Source organism: Mesoplodon bidens (assembly GCF_964165515.1).
Source record: "Mesoplodon bidens genome assembly, chromosome: X".
NCBI classification, from domain to species: domain Eukaryota; kingdom Metazoa; phylum Chordata; class Mammalia; order Artiodactyla; family Ziphiidae; genus Mesoplodon; species Mesoplodon bidens.
In genome coordinates this window covers 131,713,067-131,731,845 of record NC_138163.1, presented here as the reverse complement: position 1 = coordinate 131,731,845, position 18,779 = coordinate 131,713,067, and the positions used below count along the sequence as shown (strand labels likewise).

At 41.6% G+C, this 18,779-nt stretch overlaps 1 protein-coding gene across 2 annotated transcripts in view; it reads left to right on the top strand.

Annotated features, from left to right (window-relative positions):
• Window positions 1-18,779, top strand: part of FRMPD4 (FERM and PDZ domain containing 4) — a gene marked incomplete at both ends in the record, with an annotated part of 534,860 nt that overhangs the window by 474,861 nt on the left and 41,220 nt on the right. Inside the window, one exon of one of the 2 annotated variants that reach the window (XM_081221698.1) lies at window positions 12,907-12,952. In XM_081221698.1, the coding sequence (XP_081077824.1) occupies window positions 12,907-12,952 (46 nt within the window). Of the gene's footprint in view, window positions 1-12,906; window positions 12,959-18,779 lie in introns of both variants that reach the window. The other variant, XM_081221697.1, reaches the window with a different exon arrangement.

Below are 18,779 nucleotides of genomic sequence, written 5' to 3'. Positions count from 1 at the left end.
CTAGATACTTTCTGGCCAGGAGCAAGAAGGGGGGAAAGAATCTCGCAATCACCCCACCTCCTACATAGCTGTGCGACTAGGTGGATGAAGATTATTAAAGTCAAAGCGATGGCCAAGTAGTACTTCTGTCACTTGCTTCTTTAAATTATTTCCTCTCCCTTTCCTCCCTCAATCCCTGCTCTCATCCACCCACTAGGATCTTTTTTTTCTTTTCTTTTCTTTTTTTTTTTTTTTTTTGGCAGTCTTTAAGGAAAAGCAGTTAAAAGAAAAAGAACTGGAATTTGCATAACACCTTTCTTCCAAGATACTAAAAGCAGTTCCCCCATCTATAATTTGTCCTCACAACAATCCTCTGAACAGGCCTATTATTATGATTATTACCGTTATGATTATTATTATTATTTCCATTTTGCACTCACATCGTTTGCTGCTGAGACTTTTGGCTACCACCTCATTTTTTGAGCAATCTCATGCCCCTCAGCCTATGTATAAAAAAGGTTTCAACTGCCACCTCCCTTGTGATTGTGCCACGTATTCCATCACAGTCTCTGGCCCTTTGTTTAATTTTATCGTTTAAAAATATATTAAATTCTTGTATTGAGCGAGCACCGCAGAACTGGTGAGCAGAAGGTGGAGTCAGCGCTGAAAGAGAGCAGAATCAAACATAAATATCTTCGAAACTAAGAGGGAAATGGAAAGCAGCTCTCAAGGCAAATTGACTTGAATTGCATAAGAATGTGATTTTTTTTTCAAGAATTGTCTTGGGATATGAACTACACTTTCTAACAGCTTCAACTTGGCAGATGACACTACCTGTCTCTTTCTAGTCTCTTCCAAGCTTGCGGGCTCCAAATTTGTGTTGGCTTCAAATTTTTTAATGTTTTCAAAGTGTTTCCAGCTTACCGAATTCCTCTGATCATCTTACATAACCCATAACAGCAGCGCCTCCGTGGCAATGACCCCGAGGTGGCATAAGGCACTGGTAAATGGTCTCTTGTAATTGCCCCAACAGTCTGTTCCTTCCATGGCCCAGCCCCCAATTTATTTTTAACATGGAGAGATTTCATTTAGTAAACCAGATATTGAGTCTGATATTTTCCCCCTCTTTCTTCTTCTCTTACTCATATTCATTGTCCCATCAAACTCTCATTCTTCTCTCTACATAATAGCTGTCATACTATTAGATAGAGGCTGTATCAGTCAGCTATTGCTTCATAACAAATAACCACAAGATCTCAGTGTCTTATAACAACAAACATTCCTATTTTTTTTATTGTGGTAAAATATATATAATGTAAAATTTGCCACGCTAACCACTTTTAAGTGTACAATTCAGAGGTATTCATTATTCTCACAGCGTTGTGTAACCATCACTACTACTCATTTCCAAAACTTTCATCACCCCAAACAGAAACTCTGGACCCGTTAGGCAAAAACTCTCCATTCCTCTCTACTCTTAGCCCCTGGTCACCTCAATCTACTTTCTGCCAGTATGAAACTGCCTATTCCAGATATTTCATAAAAGTGGAATCATATTATATTTGTCCTTTGTGTCTGGAAATAAGCATTTCTTTCTCATGCATCTGAAAACTGGTTGGGGAGGTCCTGCCTGGAAGAGGCAGGATCAGTTCAGGACTAACCGCAAGTCTCTCATCCTCTTTGGACCGGGGGCTAGCTTGGGTATGGTATTCACATGGCAGTGGAGAGCATGAGTGGGCAAGCAGGAACACGCAAGGCCTCTAAAAGCGTAGGCTCTGACCTGGCACTCTGTACCTCCTTCTGTTGGCCAAAGGCAGGCATTGGCCAAGCCCAAAGTCTAGGGTCAGGGAAGTAAATGCTACCACTTTCCAACCATGTGACTTTATTAAAAGTGCTGTAACCTTTCTGAGCCTCATTTCCTTATCAGCAAAATGAGGATAATAGTATTACCTAGCTCCTAGGGTGTTGTGATTATTACTGAATTGCTCTACATTTGCAATATAAAATTGCAAACAATATTATTGTCATTCTTAAGACGTGAAGAATAGAAAAGCAACAAAATCCAATAAACCTTTGTTCTCTAAGTTAGACGAGGATGCTGGACATCTTCATGGAAACTCAAAATTGGATTTAGAATTGCAGACTAAGGTTTACTGGAATTTCATGAAGCAGTAGCAATCATTTTACCCATTGGTTTTCCTATTGCTTTTAGCAGTAGAACCCTTTCTTCAACAGAAACCTAACCCACAGTCCCAATGCATAATGCAGTGGAGGATTTCTGGTTGAAAAGACACAGGAGTATCCAGAGCTCTTCCCACTGACACGTGTCCCTGTCTCAGAAGGATTGCATGGAGCACAGTTTGGAAACCACTACTTTAGTCCAAGCTCCCTCCTCTTCCAGATGAAAGAAACGAAGCCCAGTGGGGTGATGCGATTTGCCCCAAATCATATGAGAAATAGAAGCTTCTTATAAGTACTAATAATACTCATCACCCTTAGAAGCATTACCAGGGCTGCCGAAATGCCACTCTGGTGCCTTCTAAGTTCTGTGCTTGTAGACCCGTATCAGAATTTCCACAGAACAACTTAACAATTAAGGACATTGGATTTAGAATCTATGTTCTGGTTCTGCCAGTTACTGAGTGTGTGAACTGGGACCTTTTAAGTGATCTCTCTGAACCTCAGTTTTCTCATCTCTAAAGTGGACATGACAACACCTTCTTTACTGGGTTATTGGGAAGCTTGAATTAGGGAACACAAGTAGCATAAGTAGTACAATGTTTGGCGTGTGGTAATCATTTAGGACATATTAACTCTTAATTTAGTTCTTATTTTATGATTGTTGGTGTTATTCAAGTTTTTGCCAGTTTTCTATGCACTTGGGCACAGTGAATACATTTGGGGAAATATTGAAACAGTATTACTTACAATCTTTAGAAACCATATTATTTTAGAAAAATATAGTATTTCTTAATTTGAGGGATAAACTAGAAAAAATTGTTTTCAAGAGACTGGGCTGCTGCAAGGTTTGTACAACGTAATTCTTTGTCCCTGGACACCATTTCTATCTCTGTTTGCCTTCCAGCAATCGGATCCAGCTGGCCAAACTGCCCCCTTCCTTTAGAATAAGATAGGCATCATGCTAAAATTTTGGAGGAGGATCATCTTGGTAGTCCTTGGGGAAATCTCTCTAGATAAGCCTCTAGAAGAGCATCATTGTCCAACAGATCATTCTGCAGTGATGGAATATGATAGCCTGTAATTGTGGCGCTATGTGATTATATTAATATAAGTTCCCGGTGGGGATCAAACTATTCTATGGTGTTAGAAGCCAGGATAGTGGTTATCCTTGGGGGCAGGGGGTATTACATCTTATGTAGCCCAGGGTTTCTCAGTCTCAGCATTACTGACATTTGGGCAGAAAATGTTTTGGGGGTCTGTCCTGTGCATTGTAGGATATTTAGCAGCATCCCTGCCCTCTACCCACTAGATGCCAGTAACAGCCGCCCTCCAATTGTGACAAACAAAAGTGTCTCCAGACATTGCTAAATATCCCCTACGGGGCAAAATCATTCCGCATTGAAAATCACTGCTGTGTCCCAAATGCCTTTCACCTGCTAGATGCTCAATAAATACTTACTGAAGGAATGTATGAGGCAAGAGCTGTTTGGTATCACACAGGTGTATAAAATAATTTAATTCTTATCTCAAGAGATCCTGCTGCCCTTTATGAATCTTAAATATAAGTACCAGTTTCATCCATTAGTTAAAGATTAAGTAATTCAAAGGCCAAAGGCAATATTCATTCAGCAAAAAATGGACAAAAAACTTAGGTCAAACCAAAAACAAATATTATATGCCAATAAAACTCTCTGAGTAGCAGTTTCTAAATCAGAGTGCCTAACCTGAAATTTTACTGCAAAGGTTTAAAAAATACAATAAGATAAAGGGCTTGAAATGAGACAATTTCATTAAAATGTTAATTTTGATAATCACTGCATCGTTTATATGGATTTTAACCGAATAGCTTAATATTCTTCACAAAGAAAACCACAGCCTAAGCCTTAAATGCATCCAGTAAAATGTGAATTAGACTCTTCAAAGAATTTTGGTCTCTCCCTGGGTTTATATTCAAGTCATTGGTTGTATGTAAGCCATTGAATTCTACACCTAAAATTACAATGTGCTTTAATCCTTTCTCTACAAAGTTCAAATACATACCCCACAAGGCACCGCCAATTGTCCCCTTAAAATTCTTCTTTGTAGTGAAGCATTTTTGGTCCAAGACTCTGAGCGGGTTTTTTCCTCTCCCTTAAGTTTGTAGTTCTTTTCCCCGCCACCCCAATCTCCAAAAGCCCATACATAATTAATGTTACAACTGTGCTAGTCCCACCTCCGGCAGTTAGAGCGTCCTTTTCCACACTTCCACATGTTTGTATGACAGGTATTTTTTTAAAGTGTGGGTATCCATTCCAGTATCCTGGGGAATCATAAGGTTGGATACTTTCCCTTCCTCGATAAGGGAGACATGTTCAATTTCAAAACCATTTGACTCCTTTGATTGCCTGTTTTTAAAAAACATAATTTTCAGACTCTTTACAGACAGATGATGTTGCAGTTTTCTACTGCCACCCAACAAATGCCATGGCTTAACAAAATAGTTTCTTATCTCATGATGCTGTGGGTTGACTGGACTCATTCACATGGTTCTCACTGCTTTCGCTCATGTGGCTGCAGTTCAGTGACAGCTGGAGCTGGAGCCGTATAAAGGCTTATCTGGACTGGATATCCAAGGCGGCTTTTTCACGCATGTGTTGTCCCCTGGACTTAGACAGCTGACCCCACTGCAGCTGGCCAGGCCAGTCTCCCTCTCCCCGTGCTGCTTGTCCACAGGGCCAGCTTCCTCACAACATGGTGGTCACAGGGTTGTCGGACTTAAATGGCAGCTGGCTTCTTGCAGAGTGAACGTTCCAAGATACCCATGTGGACACTGCAAGGCTTCTAGATTTCTTCTAACCAAGGCCTGGAAGTCATGCAGTGTCACTTCTACAATATTCTATTTGTCAAAAGTAAGTCACAGAACTAGTCCAGATTCAGCAGGAGAAGACTACACAAAGAGGTGAGTACCAAAAGGTATAATTCATTGAGGACCATCTTTGGAGCCTCTGTATCACAGATGGGAAAAGGTGAACAGTATGATCATACAGGTGTTCAGGGTGAACTCTTTAACGTATTACTTAGTAAGTAATAAATTCTCCTTTCCTTAAATTCTCATCATTTTCTCTTTGGCTACCAAACTTGTCTCACTTCAGATCTGTTAGTATTTGTTTAACATATTTAGGTGCTCTGGTATTAGGTGCATATATATTTATGATTATTATATCTTCTTAATGAATTAACCCTTTTATCATTATAGTAACCTTCTTTGTTTCTTGTTACCATTTTGGCCTTAAAGTCTATTTTGTCTGATATGAGTATACCTACCCTGCTCTCTTTTGGTTTCTGTTTGCACGGAATATCATTTTCCCTTCCTTTACTTTGAGCCTATGTGTGTCCTTCAAGCTGGAGTTCATCTCTTGTAGGCAGCATATAATTGCATCAGCAGTATCACCCCTCACTCAAGGGGAAAATGGTAGTGGGTGAGACCTCGTCTGTCCAATATGTAGAAGGCAAGCCAGTGCTCCTGGACAAATGAATTCTTTGATTCATCTCCTCTGTCTTTGTTGCCCTGATGACTATGGTGGCTTCATTATGCACATTTTCTTTCTCAGCGTCCCTTGAACCTAAGTGAAGAATGACAAATAACCCTGTTCCTCTCCTTTGCAGTTATCGAAGCAAAGCAAGGTTCAGCAACAATGGGGAGAGTGCTAATGTTGCATAAAGTCCATGACAGATCACACTTTGCCTTAATGTGTTGACCTTGTTTGCATGCTTGATTGTTTGTTAGCTGTTTCCATTTTCTCCAGCTAATGGCTTCAGTACCTGTTAGGAATTGATACAGTGGATAATTGCAGTCTCTGTTTAGAACAGTGGAAAGGTCAACTGCGTTAAACCTCCATTTCAAGTAGTCCTGTGGTGACTTTTCTAAAAAGGAGGGGCAACATTCTTTCCTCCAGCTTTGCCAGCAGTTGGCTAGGCTGACTTTATATTGTGGCTAGGCACCAGAAATCTCTGTGTTCTTTTCACATCTCCAGGTTCAGGTAGGAAGAGAAAATAGGAGGTGTCCCAATGGCTTCATAATACCTTACGATTGAAGACAGGTTCTTCTGAGCAGAGAGTCACTGGAGAAATGCTGTTAGTCTGTTCTTATTTACATAAACAGTGGCTGTCCACCAGCAGAGAGTTTGAGGGCTGAAGTGCACTAGCTTGCAGAAAAGAATATTCTTCCAGTCTCGTTGAAGAACTCTGAAGTTCAGGTAGAAGGAAGACCCTTACGTGTGCACGCATTGGCCTTAGAAGTGTGAGTTCAAACACCCTTTCACTGTGCCTTACCACCTTTCTTTCCAAAGAAAAATACCACACACACATCAGTCTTTCGAGTTATGTTAGGATGTCATTTTACAGTTCACAAAATTCTTTCATATATCGCCCTAAATTACCTCTTTATTTTGCCTTTTAAAAGCCTAACCTTTCAGCCTTCATGAACTGATTCCTTCTACTTGTGAAGTTTAAAACCTTTTCGTTAACTTGTTTGGACTTTTTTTAAAGCAAGACTCTTGAATTTTGACATAAAATATATTCTTTTTATTTTAGCGTTTTTTTGCTTATGCTTCATTTTGTTCTGTTTTCCCAGTCTCTAGGGAAATCTCATTGCTCTTCACAGCGTAAATTCATATTGATCTCTGAGTTAGTCAAGGGAATCTGTTTAGTCAGTCTAGAAGGGAAGTATACAATAGCGCATGCCAATGTGATTATGTATTGCAATATTAAGATCATGTAAAGGGCTTCCCTGGTGGCGCAGTGGTTAAGAATCTGCCTGCCAGTGCAGGAGACACGGGTTCGAGCCCTCATCCGGGAAGATCCCACGTGCCGCGGAGTGGCTTGGCCTGTGTGCCACAAGTACTGAGCCTGTGCTCTAGAGCCTGCGTGCCACAAGTACTGAGCCTGTGTGCCACAACTACTGGAGCCCGTGCTCCTCAACAAGAGAAGCCACCGCAATGAGAAGCCCGCACACCGCAATGAGGAGTAGCCCCCGCTAGCCGCAACTAGAGAAAGCCCGCATGCAGCAACGAAGACCCAACGCAGCTAAAAATAAATAAATAAATAAATTTATTTAAAAAAAAAAAAAAAAGATCATGTAAATCTGAAGTGGGAAAGTCAGTTTAAGAAAAGTGCCGGGGTTCCCTGGTGGCGCAGTGGTTGAGAGTCCGCCTGCTGATGCAGGGGACACGGGTTCGTGCCCCGGTCCGGGAAGATCCCACATGCCGCGGAGCGGCTAGGCCCGTGAGCGATGGCCGCTGAGCCTGCGCGTCCGGAGCCTGTGCTCCGCAACGGGAGAGGCCACAACAGTGAGAGGCCCGTGTACCGCAAAAAAAAAAAAAAAAGAAAAGTGCCAAGCTATCCTGCTCTAAGAGAAAGCAAACACCAACTTTAGCTTCATTGTTTAAAGGGATTTTAATACTGAAAGCCTCGTTAGAATCTAAGGTTATTCATTTGCTACAACAGAATCCCATCCAATGAAATTTTAAAATGGGATGTGATGCCGAAGAATGCCCTGCAAGCCCTGATGCTGGGTGTCCCAAACATGTTTCAAGGGACTTACCATCAAAAAATAAAAGACTTCTGTTAAAGGAATGAAGAGAGAGGAATTAAAGGCAAATTTGATAGGAGTGGTTTAGGGTAGGTTAGACTGTATCTTCCTCTTCAGGTCAGCACTGTGATACAGGGATTAAAATGATGTTTTTCTCAAATTCAACCATTTAAAAAATATTGGCACTCTAATTTGAAATTACTCTTTAAAAGTAGAAAATTCACTTGGCATTTATTATGAAATAATACTTCTAAATGTGCTTCCAAGTGGATTTTTTTTCAAGTCCCTAGCTGTTTTCAGCCTTCATAAAAAGAAGTTATCTGATTACTTGAATGTGCCATCTTTCATTCTGAATTCTAATCTTCCTGTTGAGGCTATTTTTAAATTGCTTAGGTCTTCTTTTTTTCCTCCTAGGATCTTAGGGTTAGGAATTCTAAGGAATCCAAAACATTATGGAGTTCATTGTTCTCGTCTGGCAGGTTATAATTAAATAATTATAGGCGAGAGAAAACGGAAGAAAAACATATCCCCAGTCCTAATGTTAAATAACATATTGGAATATTTTATTTCAATTCAGATAACTTCATTTACTCCTTAAGTGGTAAAATTAAAATCAATATAGGTTATGTTTCAGGCAAGTTACAGGGAATTACTATAGACACAAAGAATTTAAATGCTGTAAATATAATAGACGTATTTTGAAAAATGGTTCCCATTTTCAAATTAACAAGGTATGCTGATCAATGCTTCTTCCTGACATTCTTGACAGAAAAAAATTCTGTGTAAGGTGAAGTCATGGGTGGACACTACTTTTGAGATACTTACTTGTAGGTTAATTGGCTGTGAATCTTTCTTTGTTGGTGTGGCAGACAGAATCTAAGATGGCCCCATGGATGATCCCTGCCTCCTGCTGTTCATAACTTCGTGTGTTTCCTTCTCTTTTAATATGGGTGGGACCTGTGACTTGCTTCTAACCAACAGAATATGGCAAAGGTGATGGAATATCACTTGCATGATTATGATTGTGTTACCTAAGATTATACCTTCCATCTTGCCAAAGGAGTCCCTCTCCCTTGATTGGTTTTTGAAGCAAGTTGCCATGTTGAGGGGGCACATGTGGCAAGGAACTGAGGGTGACCTCTAGCCAACTGCCAGCAAAGAACTGAGGCCGTTTGTCCAACAATCCCAAAAGGAATTTAATCCTGCCAAAAACCACAGGAAATGGATCCTTCCCAGCTGAGCTTTCAGATGAGACCTCAGCCCTGGGCAACACTTGATTGTGGTCTCATCAGAGAACTTGAGAAAGATGACCAAGTTAATCATACTCATCTGTCTGCTTCATAGAAAGTGTGGGATGTGTTGTTTTAAGCTGCTAAGTTTATGGCAATTTGTTATGCAGCACCAAATAACTAAAGAAGCTAGCTTCTGTGATAGGACAGAGTAATGATCCCCTAAAGACAGCCACATCCTAATCCCCAGAGCCTGTAACTTTGCAGGTGTGATTCAGTTAAGGATGGAGCAATTTTCCTGGATTATCCAGGTGGACCCAGTGTAATCACAAGGGCCCATATAGGTGAAAGAGGAAGGCAGGAGAGTCAGGGAGAAATTTGAAGATGCTACTTTGCCTGGATTTTGAAGATGGAGGAAGGGGCCATGAGCCAAGGAATACAGGAAGTCTTCAGAATCTGGAAAGGGTTCCAGAATGAATGCAGCCCTATTGACACCTTGATTTTAGCCTAGAGAGGCCCATTTCAGACTTTTGACCACCACACTTGTAAGATAACAAATCTGTGCTGTTTTAAGCCACTAAGTTGTGGTAATTTGTTACAGCAACAGTAGGAAGCTAATGCAGTCTATGCTTATTTTGTTAGCATCTAAGATGAATAATGAGTCCTCCTCCAGAGCTTGTCTGCTCCTAACAGACTGCACTGGAGCTGTGAATATTTTCTTCTTTTTCCAGAAATGAACAAATAAATACAGTGCCATTGAGCATTGCTGTAGGGATAATGAGCATTTTTTCCACAGCCTTGTGGGCACATCCATCCTACCACCTCATACCCCTCATTCTTGCATTTACCTTTTTACTGTTTCTTCTTCAGGTTCTAAGAACAGACTATCTTAGTCAAGGATCGTTTGGACTCAAATAATGTGATCTATTCAAGTCATTTTAAGTAAAGAGAAATTGGGGATAAGTGTAGCAAGTAGGTCTCAGAGGATGGAATCATAAAGCAACGGTTCTTTTCCCCCATTGCCCGTTCAGAAGAGCTCTCCAAGGCCAGGTCTTCATTAAAATCTCAGGCAGGTCTGCAAATGTATTGAGCAGGTTCAGAAATTTTCTGCAGTCACTTGGACACTTGTAATCACAACAACCTGTAATCTGTAATTAAAATGTTCAATTGTCATGTAATAGTCAAAACTGCCAACTCCACAGAATTTCTCCCTTGCCCCTATTTCCGGCCTGGGAAGCCTGCACTGGGTTAAGGGGCATTCCCCAACATTCTTCTCTAGCTTTGGCTCCTTGCACATTGAAATGAGGCCAGGACAGTGAGGTAAAAAGCAGGAAAGTTCTCACTTGATTGGCACCAAGGTAATCCGACATTGGTTTCCTCTGTCCATGGAAGATCGTGTAGGTTGACTTGTGGACACATTTGTAGATTTCTGGAAGACTTCTCTGTTGAGTTGTTCCAACTGCAGTTCCCTTGAGTTAGATGGTACCCAACGGCTGGCTATGTCCAGCACTCCTTAGCTTCTACATCTTTCTACTAAGGCCCTCCTGCCCCTGGAAGAAGCTCAGTTGAGCAATGCCTTTATTAAATGACCCCAGGGCACCATTTCTACCGTGTCTTCCAGATACCGTCCACAGGAATTGCACACTTAAGGCCTGTCTCAGTGGAAGGGTAATAATTTTGCAAATATAGCCTCTGCTCTTTGGGCATGTGCTGCTTCCACAGGCCTCTCCCTGTTACCATTTTTTAAAATTAAGTCATGATTAAGACCCCAAGATGAATAAGAGTCCCAAACTGTGGTTTTTAATGCCTCCTTTGAAAGTGTGCAGCACCCTGTTTTGGCATGTAGGAATGATTGGCATGAGGCCTCAGCTGAATCTGCCTCAGTCATCGTAGCACCCTGTAACATATGAATACATGTAGCTTCTATCTTTTTTCCCCTCTAGGATTGGAATCCTAAGGGACCCAAAGCATTATGGCTTTAATTCTCCTTGTCTGGCAAGTAATAATTAAGTACTTGTAGATGAGAGGAAAGAGAGATAAAAGCCCATTCCCAGAACTGAGATATTGTACATTAGCTCTTTTACTGATGTAAAATGGTGAGCAGCCAGCCCTCAGGAATGGTGGGAACCAGGCCTGCTCAGGAGACCCCTGGCATCTGTAACCTTTACTCTTTCTTATTCAGTCACAAATGTGACTCGGCTCCCAACTCGCTGTCTGTGTCTCTTAGTTCTGATTCTGGAGAGAGGACATTTGATGGCCTCATTCCAACACTCGGGTCCAATCAGCTGTGCCCTGACGATGAGTTCTGGGCCCATTGCCTGCTGCTGAGGGCTCTGGGGGCAGACTTGGGTAGAGCAGGCCAGGCAGGACAAACAGGCCCACACCACGGCTGCCACGCTGATTCCTCCTGCCGCATCATTCCACGACACTCCATCCATACATTCACACGCCCACCCTCCTAGAGCTGGACACCCACCTTGCCTCCAGTGCTCCACTTCCATGCATTCCACAGCAGGGAATATCCTCATCTGCATTCCCTCAAAGGCTAGTGGCAGAATTTCTTTGTGATGTAAACCAGAGTGGAATGGCCGGGTCATAGTGCTCATGATGCTGAAGTTTGCCTAGGGGTGCCAGATTGCTCCCCAGAACTGCTACACGGGGCTCCATGGCCACCAGCAACGCAAGATCATTCATCCCATCCGCTGGGAATTCTCATTTGATTACACTGTTGCTCTATTAGTCCTTCTAATGGGAACACTGTCTGCCACTCCAATTATTGGGGCCTTCTGCCAGCCCTGGGCAGCTAAGAATTGATGGGATCAGACAGGCCCTCCCCACCATCGCCATCAGCTCTGATTCGATTCTTCCTCCAGTTCTTGAATTGTAGTCCTCTTTCTCCTCTCCATTAATTTCTCTTCTTCGCTGCCCCGAGTCCGTCCGTTGGGGGCCACCCCTACCGCCGCTGGGGCAAGTCACATGGTCCTCCCCAGGCAATGGGCTTATAGTAAGGGGCTGAAGAACACTTAATGCTAGAAATGCAATTTGTCGTGGCTTCTCCAAGAGAACAGCACTGCCACAGATCCCCTTCGCTTCAGTCATTTGGGTAGGAAATCACAAAAGCAGGTAATTAATTACCTCCTAAAGTGAAAAAAGTCAGCTCCACTTCAAGAAAATGGCAAGTGACCTTTTTCCTACTCAGAATAAAAAAGGAACAAAGGAAGGAAGGAAGAAAAACTATTATAACCCATAATATGATTTTTCCCCAAGGATTCGAGTTATTTGAAAGGTTTGGGTTACTTGGAGGAAATTAAATAAACCATTATATTACATTGTTCTGCTTTTGGCCACACAGTGTTCCCTAGGGTGAACAATATTTCCTAATGAGCGCCCGTCTGAAATGTTTATCGGCCCAAGGTCGTAGGCATTGTTACTGCAGCCTTAGAAAGCCACATGGTATGGGAAGTCACATTTACTGGGATACTGTTTTTACATAAGAAACGTACAGTGACATTTTTCTTTCATGATGCTAAGAAGATACTGACATTCAATGAATTGATAGAATTTTTAAAAATCTATCCCCTTCCAGAAAATTGCACAGACATTTTAAGCGGCTAAAGGAAAATCGGAAGGGGAGAATCAATTTTGAGAGACTGAGTTGATGCTTTTAAAATCCAATCTTCCCTCAGCGAGTTTTATTTTAGGGCTCTGCTGTTTGGTGTCGCAGATAATACCACCCAATATAAACCGAATAGGAAGGTTTCCACTGGCTGAACATTTGATTCCAGTTTTCTCTGTGGTCTGAAAGCCCACTTGTGAGCCCTTTGATTCTCTGCCCTGGGAGCCCAAGGAACATTCGCCAGCATGACACATTTTGTTTTAAAAGAGCACTGTCACCGATAGAGTCCAGGCTCTGCGCATATCATAAATATTTTGTTTTCTCTCTTACAGAAGCTGCAAGGAATCGATACTCCTCGCTGTCATTCAGCCTTACCCTGTAAGTGTGCTGTGAGTAAAAGTGCATCTATAAAAAGATATGGGTTACAATAGACTTTCAGACACCATCTCGCACTTCCAGTCTCCTCCTCCCACTCCACTCCAGTGACTAACAGCAGAGAGAAATAACATGCATTCACAGTTCCAAAATCTTGGTTATTTGTATTTTGTACTCCATGACAGCAGATCCTTCATTGGACAGAAAAGAAAGTGGTGCGTTTCCTAAATAAGTTGAAAATCAGCTTTTCAGTCCCATGTGCCTCTCACATCTAGAAATGACACAGAACTCAAGGATTTCCTTGTGATTCTTAAGTTTCCAGCTTAAGCATCACAAGTCTAAAGGGCATATCTAATTGTAGGAAGTTGAAGCATGGTGGTGTCTCTTACCCCCATCTAAATCATTTGGCGGAGACATTGGACATTTCAGCGGCCTTGTCAGGAAGGTGGGGGGTGGTTAAAATCGTACTGCTTTCAGTTCCCATGATCCTTTTGAAAACAACTTTATCGTGGTGTAATTCGCGTCTCATAAAATTCACCCATTTCAAGTGTACAATTCCGTGATCTTTATAAAGTCTACTGAGGTACACAGCCATCAGCACCATCCAGTTTGAGAACACGTCCATCACCCCAACTGGATTCCTCATGCCCATGTACAGTGAATCCCTTTTCCTACCCTCAGTCCCAAGCAGCCACTAATTTACTATTTATTTATTTCTATAGATTTGCCATTGCTTGTGAATTTCATACATGGTCAGTGAACTAAAAAATACCGAGGCAAATTCCTTCAGATTTTTCCCCAAACGTTTACTGTCAATATCTTGTGTGGCCTTCACATGGAGCGGCAGAGATTCCAACCTACTTATGCTTTTATTTTCTTCCCCATAGAGATTTCTACATCAATTCAGAGGCTCTGGCATTTGCCGGTCTCCATCTTCTGACCAAACTCTTCATCTCCCCTGTCCTGGAATTTTCCTTCTAAGCGCTATGGGCTAGTCATTTTAGGCAGGAAAAAAGTATGTATTCAAGTTTGTGATAAGATCACAAATTGAACTAACCAAGACCACAAGTTATGCCACGTAGGGTCATTACTACATATATTAAAAGCACAGTTTAACATTGAATGTTACTTTTAGTCCCAACTCTTTGAAACAGCTACACACACACACACACACGTTTGGATTTGAAATCTAAGGAGACAGCAGGAGGTAAAAGAATCAAGACTTGAGATCTAGTCCCCAACAGTATAAAAGGCGACTCCCGCACCTGCTCTGGACCCCAGTTTCCTCATCTGTGTAAGGAGAAGGTCAGGTGGCATCCCGTCCAAGGGCCTTCCTGCTTCACCACCTCGTGACCTGGCAATTCTTTCCATATGAAGTACAGCTCATCTGTTTTTAGATTGTTTCATTTAACCCAGTTGTCACTCACACCTACTTCAAATCTATCCACACTTCTTCATTTCTTTGCAACGAACAAATGCGTTTGGGTAAAGCCAATGTGAATGTCTAACATACTCAAGTGATGGACCAACTATAAATTCCTGGCGGAACTACAAGCTTGCATTGTCTTTCCTGAATTCTCTCTTCCTACTTTATAACCTATTAGTAATGCAAGATCAGAACCATTTTACTCCAAACCAGGTTATTTTCCCAATGTGGGGTCGCATGTTACCCCCAAACAGTAAATTTAGAGGAGTTTTGCATTTAAGTTAAAGGTTTTGTCTTGTTGCTTTGCTTGCTTTTTTTGCCATTTGAGTCTGCATGACTTGTTATTCATATGAATACTCATTACTATCCGTGAATCATGGAACTTCCTTTTAACAGATAACCTGGAATTTTCCAGGAGTTCAGCTGGCTCCTGCTGTTGTGCTATATTGAAAGTCAACGTTCAGGAGTGTTGCTTGTTCTTATGGCCATCGGTTGCACCTCTGTTCCCCAGAGTCACTCTCTCCCGACCAGTCATAGTAGATGAATTCTCAACTTTGACCAGCCCTCCTTCCTGAAATGCCCATCACATACTCCACCCGCCACCTCCTCGGCTCACCAAATCCTTCTCACCTTTCAAGTCTCAGCACAAATTCTAAATGCTACCCCAGAGTTTCTCAACATCTGCACTGTTGGGCTGGAGAATTCTCTGTTGGGAGGTGTGTTTAGCAGCATCCCTGTCCTCTACCACTAGATGCCGGTAGCATCCTATCCCAAGTGGTGACAACCAAAATGTCTCCAGACACTGTCAAATGTTCCCTGAGGACCAAAATCACCCCCACTTGGGAACCAGTGTCCCACACCTAAAGTCTTCGCTTCTTGATCTTGATAAGAGTTGAAACCCCAAAGTTACTTAAATAGATACATTAAATGGAGAGAGGGGTGCACATGGGAAAAGAGACTGTGAAGTTTTACTTATATTTTTGTGTTTGGATTTTCCTACAAGCAAACGGCTTCTTTTAAAGGTTTTATGTACTTGCTGAACATTCTCTTGGCAACCAGAATTGACATACAGAAACAGAGGACCCACCAGACCAAAAGAAAGTCTATAAATTCTACTTTTATTACAGATAATAGCATTCAGCATTTTAATTTCTTTGCAGCTTACTGGTCAGCAATTTTTTATGTTGTATTTCTTCTGCATAATAAGATCTGGTCAAGACAGAGAGCCAATGTTTACACCTTTTTGCCATACTCCACGTGTCCCCCGGGCACCCCAACATGACCCAGCCACAGAAATCAACCTCCAGTGAGGCCCAGGTCAAGGGAGCTTGGGAGAAAAGTCTTAGGATTCCCAAAATTCTTTGATAAGAAAGAATTCTTAACAGGTTTTTGCCTTCTTATTTTAAGTATTATGGAGAACTCTCTGTCCACCATTTTTACTTTATTTCTTAGAGAAAAATTGTGGAAGTGCAGAAGGAAATACAGATGCAGAAAAATATGTGCTGGCAATACTTATCCTCAGAGACAACCAGTGTAAACATTTTGGCCTATTTCTTTCCAGTCTTTTTGTTCTAATGCCTTGTCAGCAGTTGAGATCATATTACATGTACACTTTTATTCTGCATATAATAAATATGTATATATTTTTATATACATCAAGTATATCAAACATTTTACTTAGTATATCAAGCATTTTCCCATATATATATATCAAGCATTTTCCCATGTCATCAAGGATTCTATATAAGCATTATATACATGGCTGTAAAACATTACATTGAACCAAGATTTCCTTAATCAACACCCATCATTAAGCCCACTGTCTCTAATGTGTTTCTATTATAAATAATTCTGCAGAGAACATCTTTGTGTATAAATCTTCATCTGTATTTAATAGCTTTTCCTCAGGATTGAATTTTATAAGAGGAATTTTTGGGTTACTCGTGGATTTTATTTGTTTTTTTCTGACACACCATCTTCTTCCCTTATACTGTTACCATTTTTATTCCAGATCTTTCTTGGCCAGCTGCTCCCCTCTTTCCTTTCCATAGTTCCCAAGTCTAGAACTTTCAGAGCTTTCCAATCCAACATTACCTGAGACAGAGAGTATTTAAAGAGTCTCTATAACCTCTTCTCATACAACTCCAAGTCAGTGGGACTTGGGCTAAGTCACTCTCAGTTCTGGCATCCCTGAGCTACCATGATTCACCTTCCCTCAGGTTTCTTCTAGGCCAAAAAATTGAGAGACCTGCTTGCCTGCCTCTCACTTCCTGCCTACCTTTCACTGTGTTCCACATACCTGAGGGAGGCTACACACCTCCTCATGGAAGCTCCAATATTGTCAGAACCCAGAACATATCCCCTTGGCATGTGTCATGCTGAGCATGCCGGCCCAATTTCCAACTGAGAGCACCAGTGATTTTTTTGCCTGTGGGTTATTTCTGGCCACAGCGCCATGCTCATGGAATAGGCCAAAAGTGCTCTTTGAGCAGTCCACTAGGAATTCTCACGCTCAGAAGAGCAGCCACTTCATCACTGATTGACAGGAGCTGGTGGATAAATACCCCAGCTGCCTCTCTCCTCAGTCAGTGTAACTCTGAGGCATACAGCCTGCCTTGTTTCCCAGACATTCCCAGCAGGGTTAAACGCCAGTTGCTCACAGTGGTGCCTGACTTAACAATGAATGCTTCATTGGCTTCCTCACCCTCCCTGTCTCCCTTCCCCTGCTCACCTACCCATGCTCCCTGGGAGCATCTCCCAAATCAGCTACCTGCTTGTGAATCCTGGTCTTAGGGTCTGCTTTGGGGGATGTCCAAACTAAGTCATCCGGTGATAACTGTGGGCTAGTTAGTCCTCACTAAGTATGTACTCAGTGCCTACTATATAAGTGTCCTTTAGAGCTACAGGGATGGCAAATTCAAGACCTTACACTTCAGCTTCAGAAATTTATCTCTTTTTTTTCCTTAACATCTTTATTAGAGTGTAATTGCTTCACAATGGTGTGTTAGTTTCTGCTTTATAACAAAGTGAATCAGTTATACATATGCATATGTTCCCATATCTCTTCCCTCTTGGGTCTCCCTCCCTCCCACCCTCCCTATCCAACCCCTCTAGGTGGTCACAAAGCACCCAGCTGATCTCCCCGTGCTATGCGGCTGCTTCCCACTAGCTATCTATTTTACGTTTGGTAGTGTATATATGTCCGTGCCACTTTCTCACTTTGTCCCAGCTTACCCTTCCCCCTCTCCGTATCCTCAAGTCCATTCTCTAGTAGGTCCGCGTCTCTATTCCCATCTTGCCCCTAGGTTCTTCATGACCTTTTTTTTTTTTTAAGATTCTATATATATGTGTTAGCATACGGTATTTGTTTTTCTCTTCCTGACTTACTTCACTCTGTATGACAGACTCTAGGTCCACCCACCTCACTACAAATAACTCAGTTTCGTTTCTTTTTATGGCTGAGTAATATTCCATTGTATATATGTGCCACATCTTCTTTATCCATTCATCTGTTGATGGACACTTAGGTTGCTTCCATGTCCTGGCTATTGTAAATAGAGCTTCAATGAACATTTTGGTACATGACTCTTTGTGAATTATGGTTTTCTCAGGGTATATGCCCAGTAATGGGATTGCTGGGGCGTATGGTAGCATATACCCTGAGAAATTTATCTTATGTCTGTAGTTTTGTTTCAAACTAAGTTCTAATGACTTCTAAGAGCATCAGGAGCATGTCAGCCATCTATCGTGGCCATCTTAGCAACAGCGAATTTGGAAAGAGGTGCAGGGGTTGATTAGAGGCCTTTTAATCTTAAAATTAATTAACAGCCGGAAAATTTGATTATTCGAAATAGTAATTATTTGTCATTTCCACCACAGGGTATGAAGTGCTTGTGATCAGCACCTATTGGTCGGCAGGTTGCCAGGAATTAATGTATCAGGTTTTTGGGTGGTGCACATTGTATATTTTTTAGCCACAAAGAGAGATCTGAGTCAAAACTGCAGTCATGACTGGTTTGCATACCCCATGTACCAGAGGTAACTCCAGCCAGTGGAAGAAGCCATTACTTTACTGATTCTAATTCAGTAACCTTCAGACTTGTAGAGCTAATGTTTTTATCATCAAAAAGTAATTTTTAAAATGTATGTCCATTATATGAAATAGTCACAAATCCAGAACAAGAAAAATGCAACTTGTATGGATTCTTAGATTCTTATCCCAGGTCTGTTGACTTCAAAGTATGTATAAAATAATATTTACTTAACTACCTTGGCTATCTAGTTTTCTTTCTGGTTTTCCTAGATTACCAGGTTTGTCATTAGGGCGTGGGAAATAAATTCAGGAATGAGGCTCCAAGAAGTGGCGCATGCAATAGCTACAGGCAGAAGAGACAAGCATCCCCA